The sequence below is a fragment of the Thalia democratica genome, chromosome 3, assembly GCF_965202585.1.
Source record: "Thalia democratica chromosome 3, ktThaDemo2.hap1.1, whole genome shotgun sequence".
Taxonomy (NCBI): domain Eukaryota; kingdom Metazoa; phylum Chordata; class Thaliacea; order Salpida; family Salpidae; genus Thalia; species Thalia democratica.
The window spans coordinates 54,885,276-54,898,826 of NC_139167.1; the positions used below are offsets into that span (position 1 = coordinate 54,885,276).

Sequence of the window (13,551 nt, forward strand, 5' to 3'; positions counted from 1 at the left end):
TAAAAATAGTACTTTTCATAACATAAATAAAAAACCTTACGAAAAAAACAATATTTTGCTAAACTAACGGAAACATAAATTTTTTATAATATTCCTACAGGTAATTAATTTTTTTTTAATGCTTTGAAAATTGTAATTCTTATAAATTTCAGTTTAAAACCGAAACAAGTTATATTTAATATTTACTCTTTTTTACTAGTAATAGTTTTTTTAAGATACGTACAGAAAGAATCTTTTGATATAAGATATTGACAAACTCTAGAAAAATATGTTAAGTTTCATGAGCTAATATTTTTATTGCCTAAACAAACATAGCTGTAAATTAGAAGTTAATACTTAAAATATTTCATGGTATTACAAAAGCTTAGCTATAACCAGAGGCAATGCAAATCGTTGCAAATGTTATAGAAAAAAGTGAATTTGAAGATTTCAAAGTCAAACAAAGTATTCACAACTTTATTGAACAGTAATCTTTTTTTTAGTGCTTTAGTAAGGTTTATTAGTAATTAATAAGTAAGGTGAACGTAGTATCAAATTAATAACCTTTAGATTTATATTAAGACTTCAGTATTAAAACGTTTTCGAACTATTACAAAGTAGAAGTTGCGTTTGTAATTGAACATTTAAAGTTGCTTGAAAATTTGCTTTTATATATTAAAATTACAAAGAAACAAATTTCTAGTTGTAGTTGTCAAAGATAAAAGACAAATGATTGATGTAGCCAATAGAAAAGAACTAAAAGTAGAGCTTTTTAAATTAAAACATTAAACATAGCATATTTAAAAAGTGTCATAAAGACTTTATACAAAAATCCTGTAGTTTTTTTTTAAACAAAAACTAATTTGTTTAAAACATGTTGTTTTTTTAAACTTAAATACATTTCTAATTGACCACAGTCTTGCGTTTTTATTTTATTTGTGGTTAAAATTTACAATTTAATGATAAATATGTGAACAAAATGTTCTTTAGCATAGTTAAGAATTTTTTCGTGCATGACAAATGTACATGTTGATCAATTATACATGAATTTTTCAGATGTTAGAAAAGGCAATTTTATTTTTCTCCTTACAAAATAGGTTTTAATGATTTATTTAAAAGCTTTGATCCGTTCTGTTGTTTGTCAGATATCTGTTTTTATACTTGTTTTGTTTTCGATCTGTTATTGATTTGTTTCTTACACATTTTAAAGTATTTATAAATTTTTGAATATTTTAATTTCATCATGTTATTGTAAAAAGTTACTCCTGAAAAAAGTTAATGTCTCTAAGTCAATCTCAAATTTATTTTCATTAATAATCAAAAAAATGTAGTAATTTGTTTAGTAAAAGAAAAAAAAAAGATGTGTGTAATAGCGTTATAAACCTGAAAAGTTTCATCTAAAAATCAATATTGAAATTATATTTTCTTATAACTTCGACTAAAAATGTTTGTTGAAAATATGTCAAATTTGAAACGTTAAAAAATGTATTTTGTAAGTGATAACTTTATTAGTTTTAAATTTAAAAAGCTTAAGCTTGACGTTATTTTCTGAACTATAAAAGCTTTATTGGAATGTATTTTAAACGAAGTCTATTTACGGTAATGTATGCTAAACATAGTTACCATCTCTATTCTTTTGTATCAAACTACTGCTTTATATCAAACTTTAATAACACAATAAGTATCTTTTTTATAGTTTAAAAAAAAAAGCTTTTAAAATATTTCAATTGTTATTTAAGTCCACTTCAAAACTTTTTTTTTATAATTTGCAGTTTTTATAAAATTAAAGTTGTAATGCGTCCGACTGTTAGTAAGTGACGCGGTAAACAAACTAAAATGTTTACAAAGTTCACCAAATTTCCGTCAGGAAATAATTCACAACAAATTGCGCTACATTTATTAAAACACTTTAACTATTCTATTGTAAATATTAGCTTTTTTATAAATGTTTTTATTTAGTTTTCAAAGTTTAAACTTTTATTGACTTCGTTAAACTGCATAAGCTATTTTGCAAACAAGTTATTCAGTCTGCATAAAATTTACAGACTGAATAGTTATTTTTAATTATTCACGGGCCATACGTCAAAATAGCTCTAGTATTAATGTATAAATAGTATATTTTTGATATATACTTTACCTATTTAAGCGTTGAAAACCTTTGTTTTTTACTTTAGATAATAAAAAGTTTAAGTTTAGGAGGAAAATGTATTTAATAACTGTTTATCACAATCTATTTTTTTCCAAAAAACGAATGCAAGTCAGAGATTTGATCTAAACACTTAAAATTTTACAATATACTGAGAGATTGCTTTGTTTTGCAAAAAAAAAACTAAATCAACATATTATCTAGTTTTTTATGCAAACTATTTCAAAATTGCGAAACGTTTTACGCTATTTGTTGTTCGAAGCACTATTTGTTTTTACGTAAGGCGTGTACAAATAAAGCACCTTTATTATGAAAATGTTTAAAATATTTTATACAAACATACTTTCACTTTTGAAAAATGATTGAACACATGTTCAGCTAGAGTAGTACATTAGTTTTGCCTAATAGCTGAGAAGCTTTTGAAATAATATATTATGCAGCTTTTAGTTATAATAATATTCAAACTTTTGTTTTTTTTTGTGTAAGTTTTAACTTTCTTTTGTTAGTTAAAACTAAGCAGTTATTTAATTGTTTAAAACTATTATTAGTTATTTCTCGTTTTTTTTTCGCTAATTTTTTATAACTTGCTTGTTAAAGATAGAAAAGAGTCAGCACGGCTTACAAGGAAGATTAAAATACAGCTTCAGCAAGTGTTTTTTTAAACTATACGATTCTATACTAGTTTAACTAAATGAAATGAATAATTTGTAATTACGTATTTAATGAAAATAGTTTTAAAACTTAAAACTTACGTAGTCTTTGAATTTTATTATAAAAAAAGAAACAAAACTTTTTTTTATGTTAATTTATTTGAAGTTTTTTCACATAATGAATGTTTAAATCTTTTATAGATTTTATATAGTACAAATTTAACTAGATTGAAAAATTATTTCTAAACAACAAAAATTTTAAAAATAATTATCTTTAAAACTTATTTAATATATCTTCAAGTATATTTAAACTGTGAAGTATTTCTAAAAGGCATTGAATAATCTTTAGAGGTTATAATATATACAAAATGCAAAATCTTATTTTTTGTTGTTGGTAGTATTAAGCTTGTGTATATTAGATTGAAAATTAGCCATTTGAAGTACTGTAACAGCAAAGTATCATGTAAATCTGTTTTTAAGCTATTAATCACAAGTTTTATAAATTAATTTTATTAATTAATTTAAGTTATTAGAAGCTTAAAAACAGATTTACATAATACTTTTAGTACTTCAAATTGCTAATGTTGCAATCTAATATCGTCTTACTTACATTTATGTAAATTTTAATTAAAAATAATTTTTAAATATCTTTAATCGTGAATTAATTTTAATTAATTTAGTTGTATATAAAGTTGCTAGATTTGCAATTGAAAATAAATTTAAAACAAATATATGTTTATTATATTATACTTTCGTTGTGAACGGTTGTTTTTCGGTTGTGATTGTGACTGACTGATGAGTCCTAATGAGGACGAAACCGGTCTCAGTCTACCGAGGCTTGTGGTCTGATGATCAAATTGGTGTGATCAACCCATTTACATTGATAATGTAGCAGACTATCACATAGATAGACTGTCGACTTAGAATAATTTTTTTTTAGTATTGAATACATAAGTCTACTATAGTTTTTACCTATATAAAAAACAATCAATGTTTTTTTAATAAAAGTTTTAATATAATTTCATTGAAACTCATCAGAAACTTACTGCAGACATTAGAAGTAAAACAATAGTTTTTTAATTAAAAGCAATAAACTTTAGAAAACTACTTAAGTAATTAGATTGCTGTAAAAAATCAATCAACAAAAATTAACGCCAGAAATAAATGAGTGTATTTGTTTGTGTTAAACGTTTTGTTTCGTTTCGTAGTCTAAAACATTTATTTTTTGCATTAATTACTATTTTACATTAATTGATTTTTGTTGATTGGTTTTTTTAAAGCACTCTAATTAACTAAGCAGTTGTCTAAAGTTTGTTGTTTTTAGTTAAAAAGCTTTTGTTTTATTTCTAATGTCTGCAGTAACTTTTTGATGAGTTGCAATGAAAGTATTTTAAAACTTTTATTGAAAAACATTGTTTGTTATTTAAATAGGTAAAAAATATAGTTGACTTATGTATTCAATATTAAAAAAGATTTGTTCTAAGTCAACAGTGCATCATTGTGATAGTTTGCTACCTTATCAATGTAAATTAAACAAGATTATACTTTTGAATTATTTTGTGAAACAATTTTTGGATAAGTTTATTTGTCCAAAATAGCTAATTGAAAAAAAAAAAAACGTTATTTTTCAAACCTTAAAATTGTTATACAAACGAGCACGTTAGGTAGTAAATTTACATTTACATTAATATTTCTTAAAAAATTATTGAAGTGTTTACTAAACTTCTATTTTTTGTTTTCTTTCAAAAATTAAAAAGGTTAAAATTTACACTTTTATATTTTTTATAGCAGGTAGGTTTTTTTGTATTGGTTATAAATATTTAAGAGTTAATTTAAAACAAACATTTTTTAGAAAATTAAACCAGTAACAGTTATTAAGAAGTTCAAATTTTTCAGTTTGCATTTTCATGGTTATTTTAAGTAGTTTTAAATGTAGTTTTTGAGAATAAGATTTTTTTTCAACTGTTTTTACGCAGTGTTAGAGATACTAAACTTTACTACACGACGAATAACAGCAGCATTCAATAAAACTAAATAATGGTTTTGTCCTAATTAGGACTCATCAGGCAGGATGTCTCGGATGCTAATGTTGTTGGTAATGTGGTGAAGTTATGTGTTTGTTGTTGATAGCGCAAAACATCTTAGCTTTGTTGATGATGATCGAAAAAAATACTGGTTGAAAGTGCAATGTCTTGAAACGTATTAAATTTTGTGTTTATATTTTTTATTATCTTTAAGTAAGATATTAAAAACTTTCAAATTTAATGTTTAGAACTATTGTTTTTCTCTTACAAACGTGTTTATCAATAAACATTTTAAAATATTCAGTCAGAATATGTTATCATAGGAATTATATTACAAGAATAAATCAGGGGTAGCCATGCATTGGTGGTCGCAAGCCAAAATTAAAAAAAAAACTCGCGGGCTGCAAAAAAAACAGACCAAAAATTTCTACTATGAGTTTCGGATATCCCGTAAACTGTACGTAAAACTTTTTATTTTTAATCCTTAATTCAAACCCCAGATTATCTAGTCTATGTTACATGCTTTTCTTTCACGGGCTGCAGTTTTAATTTTGATAGGCTGCATCCTCATAATAAAAAAAAATATACTTTTGGGCCACACTTTTACTCTTAACAGGTCGTAGTTTGCCAACCCCTGGTCTAAATGATAGCACAATAAGGTAAATTTTGAAAAACTTTGTACTTATGAGCATTACTTTATTTAAAAAAATCCAATTAAAATAAGCCATTTTATTCAATATCCTGTAGTATTGGTGAATATAAAGGCCATTCAAGTTAGTAAAACTCTAGAGTTGTGAAATATGTTATGAACTTGGTGGTGCAGATTAAATATTTATCATTTACATATTAATTTAATACCTCGTCTTTAAAAAAATGGATACTCCTGATAGAGAGACAATTGCTAGTTCATGCTTATTAGGTGAAAACACAGGTACTTTTTCTACTAAATTTTGTGACACTATTAACTAATATATAATTAGTGGATATATATATTATAGTTTATGATATAAAAACTTAATTTTTAGTAAATTAAGACAAAGGAAAATTTTTGTTTATAGATTCACTTAAGTCTGTAAATTTATTAGTGTTTTTCGTCATCATATCAATCTAAATTTAACTGAGTTTTGCCAGCTTTCTGAGATAATTTTATTTATGGGCATATGGGGGTCCACCTTGATTTTTACAAGTTTATCTTATTATAAAGAGTTTTATCTGAGCTATCAGACATTTTTAACAGCTTAAAAAAATTCAAATTAATTTTTGAGATATAAGCAATCAAAGTTGGTTACCTCAATAGGTTCCTAATAAATGGCTCAAACTAAAAACGCAAAAAAAAAGACTATTTTATTTTAAATATATCTTCGCCTACATTTTTAAACCAATTTTCCTTAAATTTTCTCAGAAAGTCCATTATTAAGTTTAAAAAAGGATAGAACAAAAAATACTTTTTTTAATTTTGAAAAATAAATTAAAAAAATATATCACATACTTTTTAATTTTTTTATCAAAATTTTATATTTTTTAATAATTTTATATTCACAACATTCAAAGTCTTTTAAACTATAAAAAACATTTCATGAAAGTTTGAGGTCTCTAGCTCAAAATATGAAGAAGATAAAATTTTAGTAACTTTTTAAATTTCCAAGAAAATGGCCTCAAAAAATTTGCTGTTTATACGTTGGTATATATAACAATATCTCTAAAGTTAAATATTTTTTAAATTCTATCAAAACTGACTTGTAGTTTGTACTTAAAGCTTTCATGTAAGAGCCAATGTTATTTTTAGTTAAAAAGGAATGTTAAATTCCCCTATGCCCTTAAATAATTATTTTGATGTTAGAATTGTAATTTTTTATATTCTTCATATTTCTTTTTTTTTTTTGTAATTTTTCAAACCATTTTAATAAAAAAATTAATAGCTAAACTGATAAAGCTTGAGAAAAATTGCTTGAAAGCTGTAGGTAAAGAAAGATTTTCTATGAAATAGTCTTTTTTTGTCTTTTATTATTTGCTTTTCTGTTAGGAGCTTAACTAATTCTCCAGCTTTGTACCCTCAAAAACTAATTTAGTTTGAAAGAAATATAAAAAAATTATCTACCTAAGTTAAATATATTAATTTATAATAAAATAGAAAAAAAGATTAACTTGCAAAAATTTCTTTGACCCCTATGACCTCAAAAAATCATAAAAACCAAAAGTATTCTAATAAATTTATTAAAAGATAAACATAATTTTTACAATGAAATTTTATTATAAAAAAATATTAAAACAAATATCTCATTGTATATCTTGAAAGTTTTCAACATAGATCTATTGTTTTTACTTTTTCCAAATATAAAAATTTAACCAGCACACAATTGTGTTATTGTTTTTTAACGAAAAAAAAAAAACGCTCAAAAAGTAGTTTTTATTTATTATTTACTTATAATCATAAATATGATTTATATTTATTTCAAAATTTTGTTAGTGTTTCCTTGGGCTACATTCTAAGGCTACAATTTTGATAGCTAACACAATTCTAAAATTTGATATAATTTTTGATAAACTTATCTTCTTTGTATAAACAAGTAAAATTTTGAAGGCTTTTCAATGTTTAAATTTAGTGATGTTATATTGTTCTAGTTTATTGTTTTAATTTATGTATTTTTAAATTTATAAATGTTTGAACTTGACTTTTGTATAGTATGTATAATGACATTTAAATATGTAAGGTAATACCGTTTGACTTCTAGCTCAAACAATTCTTTATGAAAATAGACTGAGAGTTTGTAGGCATGTAGCTCTATGTTTAAAGCCATATGGGGTCCAATATTTTTTTTTACACAAATTAACATTAGACCTAATAAACTAATAGCTATAAGATACTTTTCACAGAATAGAAAAATATCAAATAACTTTTGAGATATTGTCAGTTGTGTAAAATTTTCTGATACATTTTTTACAAATGTATTGAGGATAAGTTTATTATTGTTGATTTTATCAGAATTTTGCAAAAAACAGCTAAAAATCTATCTTCTCCTCCATCATATTTTATTTCATTTTAAATTATATGTAGTAACTTATCAATTTGAAATGACAGTAGTATGAAAACTTGTAACCTAGGAAATGTGACCTAATCAGACATCAATAGAAATATTACTTTTATATGTTTTTTTATCATTTCAGTTAATATTTTAAATTTTATATTATTTCACTAGTCTCTTTGATTTAGTTAGGGATAATATATTTGTATTTTAATAGTGTTTTTAAATATTTTTATTTAACTATAACCACTCTACTTAATGTTTTTATTTATATTTGATTGAAATTAAAAATTGTTTTTTAACTTTTAGACAAAACAAAAATGAAAGGAAATTTAGCTTATTGCATAATAAATGAAGGAAAAGAAAATGAAACCTTGTGTACTGCATATAAGTCAAAGCTGTGGAAGAAAGTTCTCTGTTTTTTGTTTACAGTAAGTGTTTTAGTTTTTAATTGCTAGTATTTGAATGGCTTATTTGTATAGTGAAGTATCTAAAAATACTTAAGGGCATAGGGGGGGTAAACACCCCCTTTTTTGGTTTTTGATCTTATTTTATATAGTTTTTACTAAGCTACAAGATGCTTTTTAAAAGATTGCTAAAAGCATCTTGTAGCTTAGTAAAAACTATATAAAATAAAATCAAAAACCAAAAAAGGGTGTTTACCCCCCTATGCCCTTAAAAATATTATTTTGTAAAAGTTTACTCCATTTTATTTATTAAAAAAAAAGAAATTCTCTTATTTTAATACCTAATGTGTTGCTATAATTTACTTTTATTAAAAGTAAACTAAATTAAATGTGAGTAGAAAATAATTACTTTTGTTACTTTTATCCTCAACTAAATAAGTAAATTATTAAAAGTGTTTGATTAAAAGTTTTTCAAATTATAATTTTTACAGATACTAACTGGTGGATTAGGTGGTCTAGTTTTTTATTGGAAGCCAGACTGGTGGTTGAAGTGTTCCCATGACAAATCAACTTTCAATAATTCTGATTATGTTCTGCTAGAAACTGTAAAAGAAGTCTCAAGAAATAAAGAGGTCGTTACTTGTTTTTAGTTTAACTTGTGAATGAAAAAAGTGCTAACATTTATATGAACGGTATTAATGGTTGATTAAATAACCAATTCTTTAAACTAAGTAATTTGAGACGTAAATGAACTATGAAGATTTAACATAATCATGAATGAACTATTGATAAAAGGTTATACTAAAGCTAGCATTTAGTAAAATAAATAAATTCTATGGAATACCTTGTTTATAGTTAAATTTTTAAGGGAAAAACTTAACAAATAAGTTTAAATTAAAAATAAAATCAATTATGATATAAGAAAATTATTTATTTATGTTTTTTTTATTTAAACTTGTATTTATACTTTGAAAACCATGTAAGACGATTGAAATATGTAATTTTCATATTAGAATAATTTTTTAAAATTATAACTAAGTTCATTAAAAGGGATCTAAGAATATTTTACAAAATTTTAAATTTAGTCTTAGTTAAAGGTCAAATTATGAATTACAAGATTCATTTTGTTGAACACATCTTCCTTACTTGTGTGATTTATTCGTTAAAAAAAATTTGATACAGCAGATAAAAAATTATTCCAACTAAAAAAAAATACATAAAGTACATATCCTCCTAGGTTTTTTAATCTATTAAAATCAATTTTTTAAGAAACATTCCTTGTAATATAAAGAAAAGTGTATTGTAGTGTTTTTCAAAAAAAGTATTATTTTAAAAATTGTTAAAAAAAGGTAACTTATTTGGTTTAAAAGCTATAAATTTACTAAAAATAAAAGATAGTTGTTAAAGGGACCTGTTTACTTTTTGAAAAGTGTTATATTGAGAAAGTTTTATAAAGATTTCTCAAAAATTGTAGAAGATTTATTTTTAACTTTGTAGTCTTTTTTTTGTATTAATTTGCTAATTCTGTAAGATACCTAAATAGCTCTTCAAGTTTTAATCCGTTAATCTTTAAAGTAATTTTGAGGTTAAAAAGTGGTAAAAATTGTTTGGTATAAATCTGCAAATTTAGAAGAAGTTGAAAATAAACTTTCTTACATCCTAAACAGTTGTTGTTTTGATTGATAATTTACTTAACCACTGACATTAAAATGTAATTTGATCAAGTTAGACTATTTAGTGCTTAAATGCAATTGCTAAACAACCTAAGTTATCAGAAGGTATAAAATAGTATGTGTTAACCTATATATTTTATCTTTTTGATAATCAAGTTTTTCCTCGTGTTTGAAATAAGTCAAATTATAACTTTTGTGTAATTATCAGTTTAAGCTTGTTTGAAATTAAGCTTGAGATGTCACTAAACATTTGTATTAAATGCATATGATTTTGAAACTAAATATTTAAAGTTGTTATTTATTTTGAGCAATGTTTTTTTAAGACAAATGATTATTACAATTATTAAACTTTAGAATGTGAATAAAAGAAAGACATATAGTGGTTAATATTTTATGTAAATTTTTATTTGTATTTTGACTTTTATGTAAAAAATATCAATCTGTTTTTGGTGTTAAAGTTTTTTGTAATTTTATCAGGTGTATGAGTTTCTTTCGTTAGCAAAGCTCGAAAAGATTAAACAAGAAAAATCATCGGATAACAATAGTTCAACAAGGTTGTTTGCTTTTTTAGTTTTATTATTCATTTATTAAATATATATATTTAACTTATTTCTTTTATTCAACTTGGTTTTAATCAAGTAAAAGCTGTTTTCAACATTTTAATTACTTTAATTCAAGAAAATATAATATATAATGAGTTAAACTACATAAAACTGTTATAAGTGTTAGTTAAAAAAAGATGTTGTTTAAGGATAGTCATTTTTGTATAGATGTAAAAAGAGCAAATATTTTTAAAAACTTCTTTTAAATTTTGCAGGTATGAAACATATTTTTCTTCCAACAATGCAATAGAGATGTATTTCAAATACCAAAACTTATACTTTGTGTGGAATGCTGTCAAATCAGTAAGACATTTAGATAATTAAATTAAATTAAATGTATAACATGCTGTAAAATGTGCAATTTGGTAACTATTTTATGCTTAGGTTTATCAAATAAATTTATATAGTTCAATTATTGACCATTAATGAAATTTTTCTGTTTTAAATGATTAGGTATTTTGTAATATTTGTCAAAAAACTGTTCTCAATCAGTTGAGAAAATTTGAAATTGTCAAATTTTAATTAGTTTGTTTGAAATAGCTTTACCTAAAAAATGTTTAAATTAAAATATGAAATCGTTCATAATTTATTACTTGTCTATGTTTAGTTGACTTAGTTGATTTTGGTTTTTATTTGATAATTTTTAAATACACAGTTTACGATTATTTAAAACAAAATAATAGAATTAAATTTATATTATTTACATTCATTATATTATTACTAAGTAGTTTTTTTTTACAGAACTTTGTTGAAACAACCAAGTTAGACAGATGGGGAGTTGTGAAGCAAGTGGTTGTTTATCAGAACGAAGAGCAATTGAAATGCAGTGCTTATCAGTCGAACATGCTGAAAAAACTCCTTTCTACTCTGTTTGTAGTGAGTCAAAATGATTAAAAGTCGCCTTCTTATCGTTTGCAGTTTTGCATCGTTATTTTATTCGATCTCCATTTAGGTTTAGTGTTTAAAAAAAGATTATAATTTTTACAGGTACTAACTGGTGGATTGGGTGGTTTAGTTTTTTATTGGAAGCCGGACTGGTGGTTGAAGTGTTCCCATGACAAATCAACTTTCAATAATTCTGATTATGTTCTGCTAGAAAGCGTTGACGATGCACATTCAAAACAGGTTTGTTTTATTTTTTAGTTTTTGTATTTTTTAAGTACCGTGTAGGAAATAAAATACAAGGTGTTACAAATTAATTTTGCTGTTTTGAATAACGATTTTTGGTTACCAACATCAGAGTGTTAATTTTGTTTGTTCAAATTAAACTGCAAATAGTAATATTTTTATTTTCAGGTATTTGTATCAAAACTCAAGTACATGCCTTCTGATCAAGCCCATTTGATGAAAGTAGCTTACATGAAATCCGAAGCTAGGTATTTGTTCATGTTATACTGGTTTTCAAATTTATCCTTTTTTAATAGCTTTCTTTAATGAGTTGGTTAAGTAAAATAACTTAATTAAGTTTATAAAAAATATTTTTGCTATAGTTTAAAAAATATTATTTTAGTTTTACATTTGCAAAATACATTATTTAGGTTTTTTTTAAGTTGGTAACTTCTTAAATATATATTTTTTGTATTATATTTAGATCAAGTGATTCAAATGAGAAAACTTCTTCTACTTTGTACTTTGTCCACCAAGGTTTAAAGTTTATTTGGAACAATAGCAAATTGGTTAGTTGTGATTTTTATTTTCATCTCAATTCACTCTTTTTTTATGTTTTTTTATTCTCTTTATTAGGGTAGACACAAATTAAATTAGTTATACGAGTTTTACATAGTAATAATCCTAATACAAGCAAAAGCATAACTAAGTTACAATCCATATACAAGCAAGAGTGTTACTTAGTGCTTATTTGTCTTAGACCTTTGTTGAGATAAGCGGGTTGGAAAAACGCGCGAACATCGAGCAAATTTACAAGGATGCTGAGACTGGGTTGAGTCAAGATGATTGTAAAAACAGAAATAAGTTGTTCGGATCTAACGTCATCAGTGTCAAGGTAATTTACAGCTTGAATATCTTGTTTTTTAAGGTTTAACTTGAAGATTTCTGCACTATTGAAGATAAGCACAAATTAAAACTAGTACTTTTTTGGAAATGAAAGAAGTCTTAAAATTTATGAACACTTACTTAAACTGAGGTTTACATTTCATATGTATATCAAAAATTATAATAAATTTGTAATTAAAGTTATATTTTAGTAATTTACATGAAAACAAACGTCGAGTTAGATGAATTGTTTTTCAAATTTAAACAGCTAAAATATACTCAAAAAAAAACGAATTTTGACATTACCACTTATTTAAACTAAGGTTTACATTTTATATGTATATCAAATATTACAATAAATTTGTAATTAAAGTTATATTTTAGTAGTTTACATAAAAACAAACGTCGAGTTAGATATATTGTTTTTCAAGTTTAAACAGCTAAAATATACTCAAAATCAAAAACGAATTTTGGTTGTTGTTTGTTGTATTTAAAATAACTGGTTAAAATTTATAATTTAGTTGCTAAACTGGACATTAGTTAACTAAAATTACTAATATAAATAATAATAGTAATAATAATAATAATGATATATATAATGATTTTTTAAAAATTATGTTTTTGACTAATTTATTTCTTTTTTTTTATGTGTACACGGGGCATTAGTTTGTTGATAGCTAAGTTAAGATTTTTCTAGTTAGCCAGCCATTAAAGTCCTTATACTTGATAAAAGTACTATAAATTTATTTAATACATTTTAAAACCGTTAAACTAAAATATCTATTTAATTCAAAGGTGCGACCATGGTATGTGATTCTGTTCAAGGAAGTTTTGAACCCCTTCTACATATTTCAAATATTTTCGTGCACTTTGTGGTACTTAGACGAGTATGAGATTTACGCCTCTTTTATTGTCGCTTCTTCTGTGTTGTCTGCCATAGTTTCAGTTTACGAGGTTTGTAGAAAGTACAAAAAAAACATATTTAAGTCTTATTTTGGATATCAATTGATTAAAAATTGTTTAAAGTGCATATAGAAAAACAAAAATTTATTTTC

The 13,551-nt window shown here is 23.9% G+C and overlaps 1 protein-coding gene across 1 annotated transcript in view; it reads left to right on the plus strand.

The window, feature by feature from the left end:
* Window positions 1-5,597: 5,597 nt before the first annotated feature.
* LOC145831699 (polyamine-transporting ATPase 13A3-like) overlaps window positions 5,598-13,551 on the plus strand; it is a 33,228-nt gene continuing 25,274 nt past the window's right edge. Inside the window, exons 1-11 of the mRNA XM_082939011.1 lie at window positions 5,598-5,730; window positions 8,132-8,253; window positions 8,721-8,861; window positions 10,380-10,456; window positions 10,720-10,807; window positions 11,246-11,380; window positions 11,492-11,629; window positions 11,801-11,880; window positions 12,096-12,180; window positions 12,372-12,506; window positions 13,292-13,450. Of these exons, the coding sequence (XP_082795137.1) occupies window positions 5,673-5,730; window positions 8,132-8,253; window positions 8,721-8,861; window positions 10,380-10,456; window positions 10,720-10,807; window positions 11,246-11,380; window positions 11,492-11,629; window positions 11,801-11,880; window positions 12,096-12,180; window positions 12,372-12,506; window positions 13,292-13,450 (1,218 nt within the window). The 5' untranslated portion in view covers window positions 5,598-5,672. The remainder of the gene's footprint in view (window positions 5,731-8,131; window positions 8,254-8,720; window positions 8,862-10,379; window positions 10,457-10,719; window positions 10,808-11,245; window positions 11,381-11,491; window positions 11,630-11,800; window positions 11,881-12,095; window positions 12,181-12,371; window positions 12,507-13,291; window positions 13,451-13,551) is intronic.